Source organism: Talpa occidentalis, unplaced genomic scaffold, assembly GCF_014898055.3.
Source record: "Talpa occidentalis isolate TD23 unplaced genomic scaffold, MPIMG_talOcc4v2.1 talOcc4.12, whole genome shotgun sequence".
Lineage (NCBI taxonomy): Eukaryota > Metazoa > Chordata > Mammalia > Eulipotyphla > Talpidae > Talpa > Talpa occidentalis.
The window spans coordinates 17,962,679-17,986,357 of NW_023601212.1; the positions used below are offsets into that span (position 1 = coordinate 17,962,679).

General features: G+C 45.1%; 1 protein-coding gene across 3 annotated transcripts in view; it reads right to left on the bottom strand.

Annotated features, from left to right (window-relative positions):
• Nucleotides 1-907: 907 nt before the first annotated feature.
• Nucleotides 908-23,679, bottom strand: part of SMIM35 (small integral membrane protein 35) — a 59,018-nt gene continuing 36,246 nt past the window's right edge. Inside the window, exons 2-6 of one of the 3 annotated variants that reach the window (XR_005124181.2) lie at nucleotides 10,536-10,652; nucleotides 9,465-9,498; nucleotides 8,610-8,723; nucleotides 1,374-1,496; nucleotides 908-1,097 (exon numbers count right to left, since the gene is read on the bottom strand). Coding sequence is in view for 2 of the 3 variants with exons in the window: in XM_054693135.1 (XP_054549110.1) it covers nucleotides 8,624-8,723; nucleotides 9,465-9,498; nucleotides 10,536-10,652 (251 nt within the window). In the remaining variant the exon portion in view is untranslated. Of the gene's footprint in view, nucleotides 1,098-1,373; nucleotides 1,497-4,239; nucleotides 7,956-8,609; nucleotides 8,724-9,464; nucleotides 9,499-10,535; nucleotides 10,653-23,679 lie in introns of those variants that run through there. The other 2 variants (XM_054693135.1, XM_054693134.1) reach the window with 2 other exon arrangements.

A 23,679-nucleotide genomic window follows, 5' to 3' on the forward strand; every position in this document is an offset into this window, starting at 1 on the left:
TCATGGTTTGGGGGTTTCTTTTAAAGCAAATCCACAATTTAAAATTTGATGTATATTTATTAATAACCCAGAGCACCTTCCTCACTGTCACCTTGAACTTCATCTAGCTCCCATAAACATTCAAAAATTGTGGTGGGACCCATAAACACTGACAAGGGAGGGTTAGGAAGGATGAAATCAGGGTTTAAAAACGTCACACTGGTCAAAGCAAAGAGCATGAGTCAGAGGGGACAAGGCAGGATGTAGGGAGACCTGGCTAAAGGCACTTAGCATAATCAGCATTTCATTTCAAGAAATTGATTATTAAATACCTACTATGTGCCAGACATGGTGCTCAGCTCTGGGTCTGGACTGGTAAATAAAAGGGGCCTGGCTTCTTGGAGGGTGCCATCTGTGTATGAAAATAAGCATCAAGCTAACAAACAGATAAACAAGTATATTACAACCAGTGTTAAGTGAATGAAAGAAACTAATATTCCACATATGGGTTAGGGATGGGAGGGAAACTAAATAGCTGGCTAGCTGAGCAATTCAGGTTGCCCTAACAAAATACCTAGAAGGTAGGGGGAGGGCTTAAACAACAGATGTTTTTCACAATGCTGAAGCTGGAAGTCCAAGATCAAGGTGCCACCCAATTCAGTTCTTGAGGACTTCTGCTAGCTTGCAGGTGACCTGCTTCTTCCTTGTCCTTACACTCCCATCTGCCTACCCCCTACTTTCTCATAGTATCACCAGGGTATCTCCCACAGTCTTCCATCCTGAGTAAATGATGCCATCATTTACCCAGTTGTTCAAAACAAAACCTAAGAGTCGCAATGCCATCACATCACAGATCTGATATATCAAGGAGGTCCCACAACTCTCCCCTCCAACTATATGATAAATACAATTATATAACTATATGCCACTACCAGCACATACCATCCTGGTCAAGTCCAGAGTGGCTCTCACCTTACTGTCCTTGTTTCTGCTCCTGTTCTCTTAGTGTAGCATGATTCACCCCGTGCTGTCTAGTACTGTAACCAGCATGACCTTTACAAAACACAACTCGAGTCACGCTATCCCCTTGCTGAAATCCCTCTTTTCTGCACTTGGTCCTAAAGAGAAGAAAAATCCAAATGTCTTGGTATCTCCTGACTCTCTGCCAGACCCCTGCACTCTCCCCCTTGCCCACTCTAAGATCATTTCCACCTCAGCTCGTTTGTTCTTGTTCTTCCCAGGTCTTCTCTTTAATGCCTTCCTTGTTTTATTCAAGGGTCTTTTCAGGTGGAATCTCCTTGGAAAGATCTTTGCTGGCCACCTACCTAAGTACCACCCCTCTCTCTATCTCCCTCCCATCCCTCTCTTGTTGCCCTCAGAATACCCATCTTTACCTAAAATTGTTTTCTATTTCTGTGTTTATTTGCTTATCATCTGTCTCTCAGACTGTAAATAAAATATAAGACTTATGAAGGCAGGAACTTTATCTCTTTTCTTCACTCCTCCATTCACACAACCTAGAAAATATAATCCACATTCAGTTCGTATTTGTTGAATGAATGAGCAAGCAAGTAAATAAATGGATTAAATCAAACTGGCAACATAGTATTATAAGTGCTGACTTAGCCTAAATTGCCCCTCCAGAAACAGAACCTGGTTCAAGGACCTGTGGGCAGGTAGTTTGTTTGGAAGTTTCATGGGGAACAAGAATGAAAGACAAGGAAAGAAGGCAAAGCCAAGACACAGATCTGGTATTGAGCCGGTCATGTGAGGACCTGGGCCTTGATCCCACTAAAATGTATTGTGGAGGGTATAGAGGCCTCTTCCAATTTCCCCTGAGCATTGACTGGAGAAGCCCTGATCCACCATTTCCTGAAGCCCACTGGTTAGGGCTTCTCCTAGAGGTGCTGACCCCTCTGCATTCTTCAGCTGCTCATGCACTGGGTGCAGAACTCCTCCAGAGCAGGAGGAATGGGGCAGAAAGGGAGGTATGATGGGCACGAAAGACAAGACATTCCTGCTGTTGTGCTGCCAGGAGAGGTGCACGGGGATCTACAGGGTGCAGGGAAGGAGCACCTGGTCCAACTAGGGTATTCAATGCACACTTTTGCTGAATTGAAAGGAGTGAGATACGTGATTTATTAAGTTATGCTGAATGAGATTGGAAGATTCTCCCCCCAAGCTGAGGGATTGTAAGATCCGAGCCCACAATTCAAACCTGGGGCAAAGAGACTGCATGGGTGGCAGAACAAGCACTGCACAGCCTGCTACGGCAGAGGGAAGCAGGCAGGACACTCACAAAAAGGGAATGGTGATCCACCACTTAGACTGAAGGGACTCCTATGACAAGGCTGATGGTCTAGACATACCCCAAGGGCAACAGGAAGAGGGGAGGGAGTGCTGGGCTGGACTGGAGTTCAGGGATACCAGGTTCTAGGCCCATCCAACTTGGTAATATCAGATCTTTCACATGAGCCCTGTCAGGGCCTCAGGTCTTCTGTCCGATGGAGATGGTGATCTTTAATCTGACTTCTTTCCTGGGCATCCCGGCACCGTGGAGTAGTTCAGTACTTACTTCTCTATGAGCCTCTTGCAGAACAGACCCTCCTTTTGCTTTTAACTCAGTGTCTTTTACACCCAGCCAATACCTAACACTAGTATAGTGCTCAATATAGTATTGATGCATAGTGAATATGTGAACAAATTAATTTGCTCACAAGGAATAGCATATGAGAGAAGTTGGAGAAATATGATATCCAAACCTGAGTTGGCAAGTGTGGGGGTGGCTTCCTGAGGCTGAATGGATACTTGGGAAGAGTCAAAAGGAAAGCAGGCTGTACATTATTTTTTTAATTTTATTTTCAGACTTATGATCTTCTTAGTATAGTCATATTACATACACTATGATTATTCCCTTTCCTGCTGTTTTCACCCTCCCACCCCCCACCCAGCTCTTGTAGGGACCCAGGGCTACAGACCAAACAGGAAGTCTATAGCAGGGGGAAGTGGTCAGGAGGCAAGGCAAAGGGCCATGAAAATATTCAAGATACAGTCATTCACTCCTTCAGCAGACTCCATTGAGCACCTGCCTTGAGCAGGCCCTCTGGGAATGCAGCAGGTAACAAGAGGTGATCCCTCTCCTTCCTGACTATTTGCATCACACAAAAACACACACACACACACACACACAGAGGAGTAGAGAGAGAGAGAGGGAGTTTCCTTCACCAACTACCTCCCTCAACCCCTTCCCTCCAGCACTGTGTATTTGAAGTTACCCACATTCTGAAACAGCTTCACAGCTGGAAGGAACCTCACAGACTTCAAGTCCAATGGCAACCTTATTACACAAACCAGACACCTGGGCTCACCAGCTACGAGGAGGAACTGGGACTAGAATGGAAGATGAGTCTTCTTATATTCTCTCACCCTTTCCATCCCACTGGCCCTTTGCTTGTATATAAGAAACCTCATCCTAGGTTTTGGGGATGGGACGAGAACTACCATGCCTCTGCAGGTAAAAGTCCAGGAGACAGGAAGTCCACCATGACTTGGCCTCTGGCCCCTGTTGTTTTGCTGGCCTGTTGCTACTCTGGGCAGGCAGAACATTTTCACTTCTGGTCCCCCAGTGTGAGAATTTAGCAGGCCACTGACTTCCTGTTTTGTACTGCTCAAATATCTTTGCTTCTAAATGCTTTTTGATCACTAAGCAGTTTTTTTTTTAATATAATAATGATTCTCCCATCTGTTCCCACTTTGAGGTTCTCAGACCTCTGGGTCTGAGAGGGGCTTCATGGACACTGACCTCTCCATGGCCACTGGTCACAGCATAGGTCAATACAACTGAAAGAATGCCTACAGGAGAATAGAGCCCCCTCCACTCCTGCCTAGCCTCTTCCTGGTTTTGACCACCTTTGAGGTTATCACTTGAATAAAAAAAGTCACTGTCTTCACAACTGTATCTGATGATAAGCAAGTGTTGAACATGCTGAGGATGAGAAGAGAAAACCAAAAGCTTTGGTTTTCAGAGAACCAAGGATTGGACCAGGGATGAAACAAGGTTCAAGATTCCTTGAAGAGACTAAGGAATCCATCAACTCGATTTCCTGAGAAGTTCCTAGCTTTGACCAGAGCCATACAGAACTCAGACAAGGTAGAAGACTCAGAAAAATTTTAAGAATCTGCCACTTGAGGGTCCTTGACAGAAACATGCCCATTTTGTCTGCAAGTAACACCATTCAAGCAGGGTGGAGTTAGCTTAATCTCAAAAGAGATTGGAGCCCCCCGCCATGCCGGGCACATTTTAGAGGCTGCATTCATAAATGAATACAAGGAAATAATCAATAATTAAGTTATGGGAGGCAGAGAATATTTCCAATTAAAAGTCAGGAGACAAGATCTGTAGGTTTTCAAGAAAGTTTCCTGAGAAGTAAAATCTGTGTTGCATGAAAAAATGGACAGAATTTGATGATTTGACAATCAAAGGGGGTATAAAAATTAAGAGGAAGAAGGAGAAATGGGCCATTGAGAAACTCAGAGCAAAGGATGGGGTCTGAGGAGCCCAGGCTTCTTAGAAGTCTTTCTTACTGTCCAAGGATCCCAGAAAAAGAGATTAGAAACCAGAGGGAGAAACCTGCTTCCTTAGGGGGTCTAGGAGCTCAGGGAGATTGCTAGTGTGGACAGAGGCTAGGAGTGGATGCCAAAGAATGACAACGAAAATACATTCTTACCCAGCCTTAAGCAAACTATTTCACCAGACCCTGAGCCTTTGTCCCCTTACCTGTGAGTCTAGAGTGAGAAGGTGCCTGTGGGCTCCCTACTCTACACTAATATATGCTCAGCAAAGGTTAGTTTTGCCTTCCTGATAAAGAAGGGTTTGGTTGGGAATGATCCAGTCTTGGGTTCAGGGTAGCCAAATCCAAGGTCAAAGAAAGGTTGAGTAACACTCAGAATCCTAGACCATCAGGGTCTGAAGGAACTGCAGTGTTCACTTTTCAATTGCCCCCTTCCTAAGTTAGAAAGCTATAAGTACACTTTTATTTACAAGGTTTGTTTATTGGATGCCTACTATGTTTCAGGTTCTATACTAAACACTGAGAATACAGAGTTTGTTTTTTTTTTTTTAACAGATAAGTCCTTTTTTCTCCTATAGATAAGAACACCAAGGAACCCCAGAGAAATAGTTTAACCTCTTGATTTACAGATGTTGAAATTTAAGCCAAGAGTGGTGAAGTGAGTAGCCGTGGCCACAGAGCATGGCAGGGCAGGGTTAGCCAGCCTCTATTCATAGCCCTGAGCCTTGAGGTCAGGCTGCATCTGTGGGTACTGACTACTCAGTGGCTGTGCATTCTTGAGCAAAGCATGCCACCTCTCTGAATCTCAGTCTCCACATATGTAAAATGGGGCCAATAATAATCCCCATGTCACAGGTTTCCACAAGGTTCAGGATGCTGTGCTGTGCAGGAGATGCCTTGTATTCTGTGCCAGCAGGTTCTGCTCCTTCTCCAGTCACTTGAGCATCTTTCTCTAAGACAAAGCTGGCTTCTGTGGCCACACTGGGTGTTTCTACTCTGCTCAGCAGGCATTTAGCTAGCACTTCCTCTGTGCTTCACTTTTAGCAGTGGCTAAGAACTTATGGGACAGAATCCTACCTGTAAAAGTCTCAGCCTGGTTGGGGAATAGCAGTAATGGAGAGAACAAAACCATCAACAACTGGGATCAAGATGGTTAGCGTCCAGTCTGGAGTCCCATGGTAAGCCACAGGAAAGATGGACCTTGAGCCATTCATAAAGACTAAATGTGACTAGAAGGGGCAGGGAGAAGGCTTTCCAGCTAGGAAAGAGGACAGCCCTGGCAAAGGCAGCAAAAAACAAAAGGTGGCCAGCTCCCAAAACTGCTGGACCTCCTGCTGCCTCCTGGCTTTGGGGGCCAGTGGCATACAGGATGGGTAAGTGAAAGAGAGGGAAGTCCTGGAGGGGCGCTGGAATAGCCATGGGTCTGGGTGCCTTGGGCACCCAGCTCAGCCAGCCCTGGAGCCAGATTTCTAGGCATTTGCTCCCTAATCTTTTCTGAGCAAGCTGGACTCTGCCAATTGAGGACCCTGGACAGAAACAGAGACCAAGGGTGGGGTCTGCAACCAAGGGTGAAGAAATTCACGTCATATTAGCCAGTGGGACTGCGGAAGTCAGTAAAGGGGGAGGAGGGGAGAGGAGCAGGGAGCACACCAGGGAGCTCTAAAAGAGGAAGTAGCCCAGTCTCAGTTCCTCTCCCAAGGATGGGAAATACCCTCCATTCTCCCTGCCCTCAGCAGCTGTCCCTGTGTCCTTACCTGAAGCTACCAAACCTGGGGCCAGGACTACTTGGGCCCTTGGCCCCATCCTCTTTTAAGTTTTCCCAAAGCCACTGAGTGCTGAGCACTTCCAGAGGCCCCTCACCCCCTGGTCCCACCCCACTGACTGACGGGTTGCAGAACCAGAGCTGTGCTAAGCAAGATATACGGTTTTATTGAGTCTGGACACCCCAAGGTTAAGGAATGGGGCCCAGCCCTCAGAACTGAAATCCATAAAGGGATGCCAAAGGCAGCTCATCTCCCTGCTACAGCTTCCTCAAGAGGCCTTCAATGAAGCAAAGGATCCAGAGCTATTGGGGGCTCGCCCCCCCCCATCTACTCAAGGCCAGAAGAATTGGGATCCAGACAAGGACCTCTAAATCCAGAAATTCAGTTTATTCATTTGAAAACTGGCCACACTGGGAGACTGGCCTCCAGATCCTCGCAGGAATCGAGGGAGTAAGAGCTGGTAAGCCCCTCTCTTCCTTCCCTCCACTACAACCTGCTAGAACACCAGGTAAGGACACCAGGCCTCAGGGAAGAGTCAGTAGGAAGACAAATAATATGACTCCTCTCCTCCTCTGTCGCTGTTCTGGGCTCCTGCTGGCCTTGGTGCTGGGACATGGGCGGAGAGACCAGTGGCTGGTAGTTCTAACTGGCCCTCTCAGGTTCTGCTTTACCCAGGAACCCAGTCTCTCTGGATTGAACAACTCTACATTAAGTGCCCACTAAGTTGACATCCCAGGGCAGGTTCCACCTCAGGTCCACTAGGGCACAAACCAGAGGAAGATGTGATGACTCACAGGGCAATTTGCTGTGCTGTCCACCAAGCTAGGCTGGATTCTTGATTTCCCTTGTGTGTTGTCTGTTTTTTTCAGCCTATCTGGGTTTCTCTCCCTATTCACACCATTTCTGGTCCACCTTCCCCATCACAGGCCAGGTCTTGCACTGAAAATGCAGAACACGGGGAGATAGAGCCCCCCGCCCCCCTGTTCCCACAAGCCCACTGCATCATAGGAGCTTAGGAAAAGAGAGTACTTTTCTCAGCACTGCCCTCAAAATTGTTTAGGAGCTAGTAAGGCTGGATAGAGCCAGGTGTGGATAAGAGTGTGGGTTAGGGAGCAGGATGGGTTCGAAGTGCTAGAACTAAGTACAAAGGAAGGCTGGACAGAGGAAAGGCCCACACTCAGTCTTTAGCACTTAGGGGAAGTCACTTTCCAATAGGAAGGTCAGAAAACAGTATCTGGAATCACCTCCATTCTACATGACTTTGCCAATTTAAGAAATGACTGGTTTTCCGGGCCCTGGTGTCGGCGTTGCAAGGGGAAGGGACCAGAGACACCAAGTGAGGAGCTCCCTCTGAAGTGTCCAGTTCCTGCCCATACAGGTCTGAAACTGGGCAGGACCTTGCCCTCCAGGATGCCTAGAACACTTCCCACAGGCCCTGGGGCCTCCTGAGAATGACGACATTTTGTATTTCTGTGAGAAAGTCATAGCTGCCCCTGGCGATTCTCGTGCCACAGATAGGTGTTATACCCAGAAAAGATTCCTCATTGTCACAAACAGGCCAGGCAAGGTCTTAAAAACCCAGGGAGGGAAAGGCATTTCCAGGAACCTGGAAAGAGGCCAGTGCTGAGCCAGGAGCCTCCTCCTGCAGAAAAAGAGAAGGGAATGTGAGAAAGATGTGAGACTTGGGAAGGACTCCTCTGAACCATTGCATCTGGCAAGGCCAGTCCTAAGCAAGGGGAGGGCTTCAGAGAGAAGACACAAGGAGAAGCTGAGGGTGTTTAGAGGGGAGGAGATGAGAGAAACTGGGGGAGGAAATAACTTAGGTGAGAGAAACAATGATGTAGAGAAGCAACGGGCTTGCCACAGTGTGACAAAAGGACTGGCCGGCCACAAATGCTCTTGGGTTCAAAAAGCTGAAAGATGGAAGCTCTAGAACGATGCTTCTTGGAGAGAGTAGTCATCTGGAACCTCCATCTCAGAGCAAATATGAGAGAGAAAGCTCTATTTTAGAAGCTTCCTTCTGATTAGAAATAGAAACTTCCCAGGAAAGAAAAGCAGGACATGGATTGGGCAGACAAATAGAAAAGAAGTGACTCAGCATTGGCAGCAGGTGGGGACAGCATGAGCCAGGCCTTCATTCTTGAGATCATCTCCTATGGAGCCCACTCTCCAGAGGCAAAGGATAGGCCTAATCATCTCTTTGGGTTCCAGGCAGTCCTTGGACATGTGGGCCACCTCAAGATCTTACTGGGACAGCAAACCTACTCAGGAACTCCCCAATATTTCCGCTACTCACCTCTCCAAGGCTCATCAGACTAGTCTGTCGGAGAATCTCATATAGCTGCCATCCGGACTGCTAATCTGGCCACTGATGGTGAAAGGTGGACCTGTCTCCACCTCCTTCAGGTTCCTGAAAAAGATGATCCCATCAAGCTACTGGCACTGAAACCTGGCCTGTCCCTGGCAGCCCAACTCCCTAGAACAGAGCTTGGGAAGAATTGCTGGTAGGGAGAATCTCTAGGACACCAACTCACTGACTTATTTCCAGTCCTGCCCCTAACAGAGAATACCCAAGAGGATATGCTGCTTCCTGAATCCCTGCTTGTCTTCACGTGCTCTTCCCTTTGACACTATGTCATGCTTGAGATTTTATCTATGTAAGCAGGCCTGTACCCATCATAGACAGTGAGAAGCTTAAAGACAGAAACTATGCTTAGTTATTTTGGTACCCTTAGGAACTAATACCACAAAACCTGCTACAATAGAGCCTTACTAAGTAAATGATGAGAGAATAAATGAATGGGTGGGTGGATGGATGGATAGATAGATAGATAGAGGATGGGTGGATGGAGAATGGGTGGATGGATAGATGGATGGGAGGAAGACAGATGGGTGGATGGATGATAGATGGATGGCCCTAAATGAGGGTGACTGTTAAAAAGGTCACTGTCATCAGGGATTTAAAGTCCCTTCCATATTCAAGTTTTTATTCAAGGAACTTTCTAAATGGACACTGGCTCCTTCCTCTTGTTTGCTCATAGGCATAGAGAAGAGACAGGGAAGGGAAGCAAAAAGTTCTGCCTTCATCTTTGACTCTTTCTGGATCATGCTTAATCCCCATCCCCCCATTACACCCCCCAGATCTACTCACCGGATTTGGTACAAGTTGAAAACAAAACTGGGTCCTAGGGAGATAATCCAAAAACAAGAGTCAGTACCTCCAGAGGGCTGCCTGTTACTACCTGGGAACATCTGGTATCCCCTCATCCCTATCTGGGAGGTGTGGGATGACTGGGCTAGGGCTCAGGACACTGTGAGAGTCCCAAGCACCTTCAGTGTCTGCTTCCTGCCCCATGCCCATGGGTGCACCCTGTCTTCCCAAATAGAATCCCCAGTTTTGTTGCTTTTTTTTTTTTTCAGGGAAGTCCCTACTCTCAGGGATCCTCCATGAAGGGCCCCGATAACTGTAGAGGGAAGTAGGCCTAGCTTGGAGCCCAAAAGAAGCAGACTGGGCTTGAATGCAGACTCCATCACCTCCAACCCTATGTCTTTAGCCTCAGGTCCTCATCTATAAAAAATGGAAACTAAGAATTTCTTTTCCAAGTGGAATTTTAGAGAGAATCGTGGAGGGCAAAAGTGAATTGGCACACAGCTGGTGCTCCACAAACAGCTATGGAAGTTGTTAGAGTTCATTGCAGATCTAGAAAGTGTTCACCTCTCCATGTTCCCACATGCCTTTTTAGCTCTGCTTAGTCCCACAGGAAGTGCAGATGTGGGTCCAAGTTGGGAGTCCCACAGAAAATTCCAGAAGACCCCTGGAAGCATCAGCCAGCTAAATAAAGGACCCCAAGACCCAAGGGCAGAGAAAGAGATATACGAGGAGCCAAAATAAGGAATTCCTACAATTTGGCCCATTTAACCCCTTACTATTGACCTTGAGCCCACATAAGCCTCTGGGATAGACTCCAATGGGCACTGAGGGAAAAGGAAACTGGCTGCTTGCTAGGATGGGAGGGCCCCCCACTCCCTCAATAAAGGTTCTACCACCCCACCCTACTACCTCAAGGGTTCAACCACCCACTCAAGTCTCTAACCACTGCAGCCACCACAGGAAATATATTTGCATGGCTCCACACTGAAGAGTTTGTAGCTCTGCCTGGACTTGCCAACTGCTGTAGGAGGGGCTGGCAAAGCAGAGGGACATGGTCTAATGCTCACTCACCATCCCAGCAGTATCCGCGCTGGTACCACTTGGCCAGGCTGTAGCCCAGGATGGATACAAGCAGCAGTGAGAGCCCCACGCCAAGGATCAGGCCCAAGGTGCTAATGGAGTCCTCACCTGCAGAGAAACAAAGCTTCACTCACTTCCCAGAACCCTCTCATGATCCACTACACCCTGTTCCAAATTTCCTCCCTCTTAACTATATCAAGGTGACTGTGTCCAAGGAGCTCTGGTCTGAGCTGGCTAATTCAGCTAAGACACACTAACAAGTGAATGCCTGAGACCTGCATTTTAATTAGCCCATTTGGGACTTCTTTGTCCAAAGTAATAGTCCCTTGACCATGGAAAGAGTGTGGAGCCAAGGAGGCCTTTCTGAAGTCATAGGGATTCTACTTGTGGGAAAGGCACTGCTGTGTGAGGCAGAGCCCAGGAGGCCTCTCCCCAACATGAAGCTGCTGATCAGAAAGGGTCACCTGGAAGACCCCGGAACAAGGACCTGAGGTCCTGTGTACCTAGGGGCAAGGGATTAACCCCTCATTTCTGTTTGCTACTTATTCTTATCACTTCTTCCCTTTTTGTGGTATGAGCTCTTAGTTATATTTATGTTTTATTTGTAAAGTCAAATTCAGAGAGAGAGAGACTGGACATGGGAAACCATGTTCATAGGAAGAGATCAAAGGTGGGAGCACCGTGGAGACCCCCCACCCTGGGAGGTCAGCCCCATTCCTGTCAGGTGAGGTGCCAGGAATGTGGAGGAAGAATATACATGACTCGGTATCCTGAGATCCCAGGGGGATGGCCAAGAGGTACCTGGTTAAGCACAGCCTTTGGCATAGCAGACTATGTCCAAAGCCTAGATCCAATCGATCTGGGGTTACAGCAAGGGAGGGAATGGAGAAGGGTCAAAACAGGGGAGGGAAGGGCACAAGGGACTACAGTGATGATGACGGCTCATGGGTGCTGTGATGGTGGGAGAACTACGGGACTACACCTGAGGGGAGAAATCAAACACTGCACAAAAATGAACAATTTTAATTATAAAATTTTTTTAAATAAATTAAAAAAAAAGCCCAGGTCCATCATTTGCAAAATGACTTGCCCAAGCAAATCTCTTTACCTCAAATTCACTTGCTTTTACGGAAAATAAGACTCACAAATATGTGTAGAATTATTGTGATTACTGAGATGCCATAGATGACGTGGTTAGGAGAGGACCTGGCATACACTGAGCACTCACAGCTGTTCATTACATCATAATCATCACCATTATTATCATCAGATGGTACAAACATATTTTTTAAATATCTTACAGTTCCTCCACCCATGCCTTGCCTTCCCCCATGTCCTCTCACACCCTTCCCATTAAAGTAACCAGGTTACTCTCTGCTCAGTGAAGCGAATGTGACAGTCAAATCCAGAGAAAAGGGGTCTCTCCTCTTAGTTTTAGATTTTTGAACATTTTCTGTCATGTTGTCATTATTTGCTATATTTCTTTACTTTTTTTAAAAATTTATTTATTTATGCATACAAAAGCTGGGGTACAGGACAGAGATGTGGGGGGTGAGAGGAGTCACCAGAGACAGAGCGGGGAACAGAACAGGCAGACTGACTGAAATACACTGCTGAGGGGAGCAGTGGGCAAGACAGGAGAGGTCTACTATACCATATGGGCAGCTCCCTGGCTGACCAGGGATCGACCTTGACCTCTTGCGGCAGAGGCTGTGGATTGCTTCATAGTGTGGTGCTTAATCCCTTGCACCACCAGGGAGGCCCTACTTCTTTGCTTTTTTTAAATGTTATTTTTATTTTTTTAAAGATTTTTTTCTTTATGCATACAAGAACTCGGGTGTAGGCCAGTGGTACAGGGGTGAGAGGATTCACCAGAGACAGAGTAGGGAGCAGAATAGGCAGATCTACTGAAATTCACTGCTGAGGGGAGCAGCAGAGGCCTGCTGTGCTGTGAGGGTTAGTTCCCTGGCCTGCGGGTTAACTCAGGCCACAGTGGCTGGCAATAGCTTGACAGCACAGAGACTTTAACTCCTGCACCACCAGGCAAGCCCTACTTCTTTAGTTTTTATTGGTTGCTGTAGAGGAAAATTCTATCAGATTTGTCAAGGAGGCTGTCAGCTATGTGAATACAAAAAAAGTTTTGCTTGAATTAGTTGTTACTTTTTCAGGCTGCAAAATCATTGCCACCATTATACAATTAAGGAAACTGTAAATTGCAGGCATAGAAGTTAAATAATCACCCAAATCTATAGAGAGATACATGTTAGAGCCACAGCAAGAACCCAGTTCTTTCTAACTCCAAAGCCCATGCCCTTTGCATTATCCTTTAATTGCTTACAATGACTTATGCTATAAGGTTATTAGATATAAGCCAAATACATTTTAAATAACATCTCCCAAACTATGTTATCACTTTTAGATTAGTTTATATGAAACACATCAATAGTTAGATAACAGTATTAACTGATTACTGAAGCGACCCATAATTCAATACACCCATGCCATCAGCTTGCAAAAGAATTCATACTCCCATTATCTAAAGCAGGGGGGGAAATAAATATATTAAATTTAAAAAAAGCAGGGGCACATATATCCATGTTGTCCAAAAGAAGTTTCAAATCACTAAAAAAAAATTTTGTTGCTTTGGAGATAACACTGGCTTACAAAATTGTATATGATGTAGAGATATAGGGTCACACCCTTCAGACGTATGTTACCACACCACACCCACCACCAAGGCATCCACAGTTCTTCACCAAAGCCCATTGTGGCCCCTTCCTACTTTGCTCTCTCCCTCTGGAAACCTCAATTCTACAGTCAGATTTCTAGGTTTTGTTACTGGTTTCATTTTATCTGAGCCTTTATTTTGTTTCCCTATCGTCTACATGTAAATGAAACCATACGGTATTTGTCTTTCTCCTTCTGACTTATTTTACTTAGTGTCCTCCTCTCAACTTTCATCCGAAGTGTTGCACATGACAAGAGTTGATCTTTGTTTTTACAGCTGAGTAGTATTCCACTGTGTATATAGCCCTCATCTTCCTCATCTACAACTGTCCTGGGACACTTAGGCTGTTCCCATAACGATTATTGTAAGTAGTGCTGCCATGAACACAGGAGTACACAAATCCTTTCAAATTGCTGTTTTTGCATTCTTTGGGTAGCTACCTAAGAGTGGAAGTGCTGGACCATATGGTAGATCTATTTTAAAAATTTTGAGAAACCTTCATACTGTTTTCCATAAGGGCGGGACTAGTCTACATTGCCACAGGGTATGAGAGCTCCTTTTTCTCCACATCCTCTATCCTTCTGATATGGGCCAGTCTCACAGGTGTGAGATGGTATCTCATGGTGTTTTTGATTTGCATTCCCCTGATCATAGTGATGATATTTTTTTCACGTGCCTGTTGGCCATCTGTACAGCTTTGGAGAAGCTTAGCCACTAAGCTTAGCCACTAAACTTAGCCACTAAGTTTTGTTAAATAAGATTACTCAAAATGGGAGTCCTGTTTCATGTCACCATAGTTGTCATTTGATCTAGGGGGACCTATTTCCACCCCCACTCTTAACCATTAAGATGAAGATTTTGTGTATGGATCAGTAGCCATAATACTCAAGGACTAATGAAGAATCAGTGTAACTGTGACCTTTTTATTAGTCCTGACCCCACAAAAGACCATGGACTTTAGGGAAAGGGGTACATTTAAGATTCAAGATTTATATCCCCTTTCCCTCCCTGTTTTACTACCCAGCCCCCAACTCATGCTGAGTGAGTAAGGTCCGCATGTGTCAAAAGGTGGTAATCCTTAATTCTGGCCCTTCTGTCCCACTTCCTCCTTCCTACTGCCCGGCACCAGTGTAGCCATCATGTGCCCCTCATCTTTGTTCAGGAACTCTCACAAGGAGAGTCCCCTGCCCTTGCAGGGTAGAGTATATTAGGTTTCAGAACTTGAATTTGGGTTTAAGGAGGAGGAAAAAATGCCCCAGGTCTTCAGCCTTAGTCATTGCTCCAGTCAAGCTCACAAGACAGGTATGGTATCACCACCTTTCTTTAACATTTATCTCCTTTCTTGATGTATATATCCCCCAAAGATACTGTGTAGTCTTTGGTAGGATTTCAGTATTCCTGGGCCTGGCCAAAACACCATCTCAAATCCATCAGAACCTGTGAATAAAAACTGTACAGGGCCGCCTCGGTGGCACAGTGGTTGAGCACTGGGCTGCGATGCTGCCCGCAGCCTCTGCAGCACCAGTTCAATCCCCGGCCACCAGCGAGGGTCCCACATGGCGCGCAGACCTCTCCTGCTGCCCGCTGCTCCCCTCAGCAGTGCACTTCGTTGGTCTGCCTGTTCTGTTCCCCGCTCTGGCTCTGGTGAGTTCTCTCACCCTCCTGTGCTTCTGACTGTACCCAGTGCTTGTATAAATAAATAAATAAATCTTTAAAAAAAAAAAAAAAAACTGTACATACTGATTTTCCAAACAAGCCTATCCTTGTCCTCTTGTAAAATACTGACCTAGAAGAGTCAGGTTTTAGTTTGTAAGGAAGAAAACTGGCATAACATTTACTTACAATGATGAAGATGAAAGAGGAGAAGGCAGAAGAGGAAGAGTCTGAGAACAAATGGAGGTAAGTCAGGTTGGGGAAATTAAGGAAGGGAATTGAGAAGAGAAGAAGAAATAAGCGGATAAGCAGTTTTTGGTGAAAATACTAGTTTCTCTTTTTGAAAACAGAATGGAGATGCAAAAGAATAGAATCAGTTGCAATAAGTCAGCAAAACTGAATGTCCGGACTTGGCCACCTAAAGTGCGACATAATTAAAAAAAAAAACAAAAAAACAAAAAAACAAAAAAAAAAAACAAATGCAAGAGACAAAGACCCCAACCTGGAACAAAACATTACTCAAATACTAGAGGGCAATACCTCAAAATTGCTTCTCCACTAGAACCGCTAGCTAAAATCATGCACTAAAAAAAAGGTAGGTTACCAGAAATGGAAGATTAAGGAAACAAATTGAGGCCAACATGGTATCACTATGGAAATTGTGCATTCAATAGAAACAGCAAGGAATAGCTATCATTAACAACTAAGTGACTGAAGTAGAGAAAAGGCCTGAGATAGAAGTGGGGTTGGGGGATACCAAGAGACTAAAGCAATCAGTGAAAACACTAATGTTATGGAAGACAAAGATATCCAACCTTAAGTCCAGACAGATATCATTAACTATTTAAATGCTTAGTGCATAATGGAGATATTTATATAATTTCAAAGTTTCACTTCACAAAATGCTTATGCATTACAGAAAGAGCAGTTTTAAAGAGGAGAGGCCTGGAGGACACCACCAAAGTCAAGTGACCAAAGTGAGCTTTGTCAGTAAACACTGTAAGGCCATCGTGTGCACAGAGCTGGACTTTCCTGCCAAAGGCACAGGGTCTCATCAGGAAGAGAAGCAGACAAGCCCAATTGGGGGGCATTTTATGAGAGCTTACCTATGACCTCAAGTGTAAAAGGTCATGAAAATCAAGAGCAGACTAATGAAATTTCCAAACTGCAGCAAACTAAAGACACCCACTAAAAGCAACCTGTGATTCAGAATTGGATCCTTTTGTTGTAAAAGTCATTACTGAGGCCATGAGCAAAACTTGAATAATCTGAGCATCAGATGGCAACGTATGAGATGTTAATTTCCTGATTTTGATGAGTGCATCGTGGTTCTGGAGGAAATGTTTTTGTAGGAGACACATTCTGGAGTAGGCAGGCTCGATGGGACATCGGCCAGGGACTTATTCTCCAGTCATTCAGGGAAAGACAGTCTTGATGTTTGTCTCTTTTAAAATGTAATTTCTAACTTCTCTGTAAGTTTGTCATGATTTCAAAATAAAATTTGATCATTTTAAAATTGGAACGCTACTGATTTACAAATTTCTCCCAAACAAGGGAAAGTTTAAGTGGATACAATATCTTTTTTGTATACATTTCCAGAGTATATATACTTGTTATATATTTTTCATGCTAATATTTTATATTTTTATATTTATTATATATAATGTATATATATATATATCATACACACACACACACATACATACACACACCCCCACACACATTCAGGGACCAAAATTATATATATAACTTTTCTGGACAGATGCAGAAGAAAGACAACGTAGTAATTTAAGACTGGGTGGCTTTGGGAAGGAACTTTTATTTTTCATTTTATATAATCTTGCATGATTTAAATGTTATTATCAGGTACACATATTAACCCAATACTTTAATAAAAAATATTTATTTATTTATACAAGAACTGGGGTTCAGACCAGAGGTGCAGGAGGGTGAGAGAATCCACCAGAGACAGAGCAGGGAGCAGAACAGGCAGAAGGACCAAAGGGGAGGGGAGCAGCTGAGGGGAGCAGTGGGCAAGACAGGAGAGGTCTGTCTTGCCATGTGGGAATCTCCCCAGCTGGGCGGGAATTGAACCGTCACCACAGAGGCTGCAGACAACTTCACAGCGCTGTGCTCAACCCCTGTGCCACTGGGGAAGCTCCCAATATTTTTTTAAGTTTTTTTTTAAAGATTTGTTTATTTATACAAGAACTGGGGTATAGGTAAGAGGCACGGGAGGGTGAGAGAATTCACCAGAGATAGAGTGGGGAGCAGAACACGCAGACAGATCGAAGACACTGCTGAGGGGAGCAGTGGGTGAGACAGGAAAGGTCTGCTGCGCCATGTGGGAATCTCCCCAGCTGGCCAGGAATGGAACCCGCGCTGCAGAGGCTGCGGACAGCTTCACAGCACAACACTCAACCCGCCGTGCCCCCGGAGAGGCCCCTAACATTTTCTTTGAAAGAATTTTTTGGAAAGTGAAATTACGTATCATTTTTTATTTTCTCTATATTTTCATGCATTCAAAAAAAGCAAATAACTAATGACTAATGTTAAATGTTTACAGGCACACACATTAAAATTTTTTCTCTAGCATTAGGGTAAAGTTTCATGGGATTCAGATATCATCAATTAAGTGAAGCTTTGAACAACTCTGGTGGCAAAAAGTCTTCACTTGGTGTTTTACTTAATTTAGGCCTTTTAATTGAAAATTTAAATTCAATCTTAAATAATTAAATCTTAAATAATCTATTTACTTAAATTCAATTCAATTAAATCCAATGAAGGAATGTCCTTGAACACCGATTAATAAGGATTCTAGAACACACACAGGCTTCAGCGTATGTTTCCTCAATCCCATGTTGCTGAGAAAAAGACATCCCTGGTTTGTTCATTTAGCTTTGCGCCTCCACTGTTTCTCTCACCAAAGCCTCACCCTGCAGAATGTGTTTGAACATGTATCTTCCTGTTTGATTCTAAGTCCTTGGGCAAGCATTTTCCAAAATTAAGAATTTGGGTGGCGATAAGTAAGTTAAATGAAATTTAGAATGTGCTGAACCCCTGTGCATTTTCTGCCATGTTTCTTCACCTGCTGCCTTATGAGTGGTCAAGGGACTTTTCCTGTCATCATGGTTGTGCGTTGCCTTCCTGATAATGTCTGTGTGAAATCAAGAAAGTCTCGAGCAGATTCACCTTTACTCTAAGATGACATGGTTAAAACAGATTTTAGATTTCAATGATCTCTTGATAAGAGGTGAAAAGAGAAACCACCCTCTCTCAAGGCTCTTCAAGATGAAAGTTTCAAAAGGCACTTCACGTGAAAGTTTCAGAAGACTGTCAGACATCAAGAAATCACGTTACAGAATTCTAGACAATAGAGGACAGAGGTTAAGAGTTTGGGTGCTGGTACAAAACAGCCTTGAGTTTGAGTCTTAGTTTTACCATTTACTTAGAACGTGTCCTAGAGCGAAGTTCTTGATCTCTACAAAACTCAGTGTATACCATACAATCCAGCAATTCTACTACTAGGGATCTACCCAAAGGACACAAAAACATCGACTCAAAAGAGCACCTGTACACCTATGTTTATTGCAGCACTCTTTATAATAGGTAAAACCTGGAAACAACCCAAATGCCCAAAAATAGATGACTGGATCAAGAAGATGTGAAATATATACACAATGGAATATTATTCAGCAATCAAAAAAGATAAACTCATGCCATTCTCAGCAATGTGGATGGAGCTAGAAGGAATTATGCTCAGTGAAATAAGCCAGAAGGAAATAGAAAAATATCGGATGGTTTCACTTATAACAGGCATATAGGGGAACCCAATAAGACATCAGTGCAAAAAAATAATAACAACAGTACAAAACAAAACAAAGCCAAAACAGACCATTATAAACCAGAGACATACTGCAGGGAAGGAGGAGGGAGAGAGATGAGAAGGAGGGAGGGAGGAGCACAGGGGACTATGGTGATGGTGCACGGGTGCCTTGGGGAAAGAAATTCTATGGGGACTCAATCTGAGGGGGTGGGGGGAAGCAAATATTGTTTTAAAATTTTAAAAATGATAAATGTTAAAATAAAAAAATTTTTTAAAAAATTTAAATAAAACTCAGTGTACTCATGTAAGAAATGGAAATAAAAGCCCTTGCCTGGAATTATTGTAGATTTATTCAAGATGACATACATACACCACAAAAAAGCACTTAAGAAATATTAAGAGTAATTATCAATGATGATAATAATGATGATGATAATTTTTTTTAAAGCACTGGCTTAATCTATATTATCAATTTCACAATTCAAGCATGAGTTAAAACAAACTCAGGGGCCAAAATGTCAAGAGTGAAGAAAGAGGAAATAGCTACTTCCCACAAGCACCAAGTTATTCACCATCAGAATCCTAGTTGGAGCCAACCACTATATCACAACACTAGCCCAAGGGCGGAGCTGTCAGTGAAACTCCCCTGGAATATGTATTAATGAGGCTGCCAGTCAGTAAGAAAAGCAGATGACCATCTCCCACAACATCATAATACAAGCCTAAGTGGTGGGTCTCTTTCTCTTTAAGTGATTCCACATCATCTGATAATGCTTGTAGTTTAGATAAGTTTGTGGTCTCCTTCTAAGCTCACAGGAAGATAAGCATCACCCATTATGCTGATGATAGGGTTTATGAAGAACCTGAAGACACCTCAAGTAACACTATGTTCTGGCACCTGCCTGTGCAGAAATGCAACCTTAACCAGGACTGCCTGTGCAGTCCTGGGCCTCTGCGTTCCTCAGGGTATCACAGACCCGGCTTAAGCCCACTCCAAGTTCTCCCTACAATTTAGGCAATCGGGGCAGGTGTAGAGCAGAATGTCCTTAGGATCTTCCAGATCTGTCCATTCAAACTCCACAGATGGATAGCCCAGGAATCTGTGACTTACAGTAAGCTCTCCAGGGTACAGTCAGACTGACACCATTTGAGTCCGAAGGACAGAGGAATGGGTCCGCCAAAGTCTATTACATAAGAGTTAGTATAGGCGTTTCCCAGAGAAAATAGTTCCGGTTATCTCAGACTGAAGAGGAAGCAGAGAGTCATAGTGAATGTACTTCAGGCTTGACACAAAAAAGTTTAGATTTGAAACGTATTATTTTGTGTAAGAGTTTAAGATAAATAAACATTGTGGGTTTCTTAGTAGATGCCAGTAACAAGAATACTGTGTTTTAGTTCTTCCCTGAGCAAGATAAAGTTAATGAGAAAATCAGAAGTGAGCCTCATTCTGATAAGTGAGCCTTAGGAGTTAACTGACAGCTGAGAGTGAACTCTCACTCCTAATGTGGGGTTCTTGAGACAAGACTCACATGGGTGTCTGAGAACAGAGAGGAAGAGACAGAGACAGAACATATAAAGACTGAACCTTGGGTCAAGCTCCTAGAATAGGCATTCCAGGCTCTTCCTGACAGATGACACCGGAAGCTCAACTCCTAGCCCCTGGGTCTTCCTGTACAGTCTTGGTCTCAGTATAGCCAAGATGACACTCAGCTGAGAGAGCTACATAGCCAGCCCCAGACATTTTGGAGGACCTCAGACAAAAAACTCCCACCAAAGAGACCAAGGGTTGGAGAGATGGAGAAGATAACACCTCTGCTTGAAGAGTCTGGACCCCATGGACAGGAGATGCAAATAAAATATTTCAGCTGCCACCAGTTTGGAGTATAAGCTGTGGCCACTCACCTTAGGGGAGTCATTCACCTGTCATCAGCTAAAGCCAGGGGCTGCTGTGGACTGAGGATCCCTGGGCCCCTCCACCCACTCCCCAGGGCTCTCGCTTAGTACCTAAGTTTTGCTGAGCAGGTGTAGGGGAAGGAAGGGATGCAGAAAGCATTCCTGTTACCAGTGGAGTGTCAAGTGGATTAGGAGGTGACCTTTCTGGCTCAGAGGGAACCTGATCAAGGGCTCGCTCTCCATCCCTCCATCACTCCATGCCAGCACTCCCAAGTGTGGGCACAACCACTGGTGAAACAGGAGGGATTATGCAGTACCGGGCCACCCACAAATGTTTAACAGTTATGCATTTATTTTAATGTGTTTAAGAAGATTAATTAGTATATCAGAAATGGATTTTTGGACTTTATGGCCTCAGACAAGGTTAGAGGAGGGATTTGTTTCAAGAGTCAGTCTTAATAACAAATGGGTAGTTTGGGGGTGAGGCTAAGGTCATAAAGGGACTGAAAAAACACAGATCTGGATTAAATATATGAGTAGTAGCCAAACACCAGGCCACCTCCACAGCTTATACTCCAAACTGGTGGCAGCTGAAATATTTTATTTGCATCTCCTGTCCATGGGGTCCAGACTCTTCAAGCAGAGGTGTTATCTTCTCCATCTCTCCAACCCTTGGTCTCTTTGGTGGGAGTTTTTTGTCTGAGGTCCTCCAAAATATCTGGGGCTGGCTACGTAGCTCTCTCGGCTGAGTGTCATCTTGGCTGTACTGAGACCAAGACTGTACAGGAAGACCCAGGGGCTAAGAGTTGAGCTTCCGGTGTCATCTGTCAGGAAAAGCCTGTCTCCAAAGAACTGGAGACACCTTCTTGGAGGAATAGTTCCTAAATGGATAAAATGTGGTAGGCCCTGGGCCAGGACAGGGGAGGAGAAAACCTGCCCTTCATATTTTCCTCCCACCTACCTTCCACCTCTTGCCTGAAGAGCTACAAAAAAGAATAAAAAGCACAACAGTTTTGCCAATCATCATAATACACTACTTTTGTAACAACAACAAAAATTTTAGCAGTGCTGTTGTGCCAAACTGCCCATGGGGCATCACCCAGGAACCAGACTCATGGCAGCAGCAGGAGCCCCTGAGCTGGAATTAGCAGCACCAGGGTTTGATGCCACCATGAGCCAGAGAGGGAGGGGTCTGGCTCTGTAAAGGGGTGGCCGAGAGGGCTGGTCCTGAACATGAACCTGAAAGAAAGGAAGGAGCCTGTCTTGGGGGAATTTGAAGGGAAGCTGTAATTCTCATTCTGGCCTTCCCTTTTCAAATTTATATTTGTGGGTGTGTGTTTTCTAATGGCCATATATACTAGAATATATGTACAAACAGAATTTACAAATACATAATATCAAAAAAATGCACACTCAAAGTTGATTACGGGTAGGAGGCACCGTCAAATAAGTTTGGTGACTGTAATTCTCCATCACATAACTACCTGCCCGGACCTCTGTCAACACTTTCTCCATGAAACAGCTCCACCACTAGCTGTGCCTCTGAGTTCATATCACCTCCTGTATTGGGGTCTTTGAGGGTAAGAGGGTTCCCAGGAGTCCAGGAAGAAGGGGTATGGGCAGACTTTGTAAAGTCTATTTAGAGTCCTGGAATGAGCCCCACCCCTAGCACACAGCTGCTGTGCCTCTCGGGCGAGCCTGACCTTCAAGATCATCCCCGAGAGATAGAGAGCCAATGGTTGGTACATACTTCATGGCACTGTTGCAAGATCACATGAGGAACAGGAAAAGGGCTTTGGGAAATTACAGAGCATCTTTCTTTCCCAGGTCATGTCTCGGGCACGGAGTGGCCCCACAGCCCTCCCAAGCTCCAAAGCTTGCAAGGACAGGGTGCCACAAGGCTAACCTGGGGAACCCATGCTGAGGCCCTGCCCAGACAAAGCCAGGCATCCACGGAGGTGGGCAGAAGTCATGCACAGCCCAGGTAAGCTGGAGCTCTCACACCCAGATGTGCACACCAACAGTAGCTGTCCCTGCCAGCTCCAGGCCCATGCAGCAACTGGGGAAGTTGAAGGCAAGGAGGCTGACTCTTCTTGTTGATTTCTGCCAGCCCTTTGAGCAGGGAGGGGAAGGAGCGGAAACAGCAGACACATGAACACCTCAGGGGTTCTCCAGCCTTGGACCAACCTTTTCTCACAAGCCTCCCCCTCTTGCTTCCTGGACACAAGGACAGGGAGATTCATGTGTTGCAGAAAACAGGATAAACCTGAGCTGCTTTGTGTGGTTGCAAGTTCAGGGGCTTTGGGATTTTCTGGATCTAGCCTTAAAGCATCTAGAAACATCTGAATGCTTAGGTGATTCCCCTCTTCATCATCCCTATTATCGCCTCAGTCACCTGATGTGTACTGAAGACCCCGCAGCTTCGTGCATACTTCAGAGGAAAGGGTTGCACTAACCTCGCATCCACTGCCACCATCTCCTTCCCCTAAGTCCCTGCAACAGAACCTCTCCAGGACCAGTTTTGGCTCATCCCATTTTCCTATTCCTGATTCTTGTCGTTTGGGGGAACAGAAGAAAAGATTCTTCTCTGCACCTTCAGTGGGGTGTGAAGAGAGGGAGAAGCAGGCTCATCTTTGCCTGTGTGCAAGGCCATGAGTCAGTGACAGCAAAAGTATCACCTTTCAAGACAGCTGGTAACACAAAGCAGAGTAGTATTGTCGATGTTGCTCAGGCTGTGCTATGCCTTTTACTGTTCTCTGCTGACCCTGACACAGAGTGTGGGCCTCTTATGCACAAGCTTGCCCACCTCCTGGTCTCCCAGCCAGTCTAGGGCCCAGCACACTGGAGGCCTCTGTAGACACAGAAGTGTCATGAGGACCAGGCCACAGCTGATTGAGCTCTGTTCTTTGGGGGCTGGCCCAGGGCTTAACACAGCTGATGCTCAGTGCTGCTTATTTGATTCAAGTTCTGGAATTAGCCATCCACCCCTCTCCCCGTTGTGCCCTGACTGACCTCTCCCAAATGAGTACTGGCTT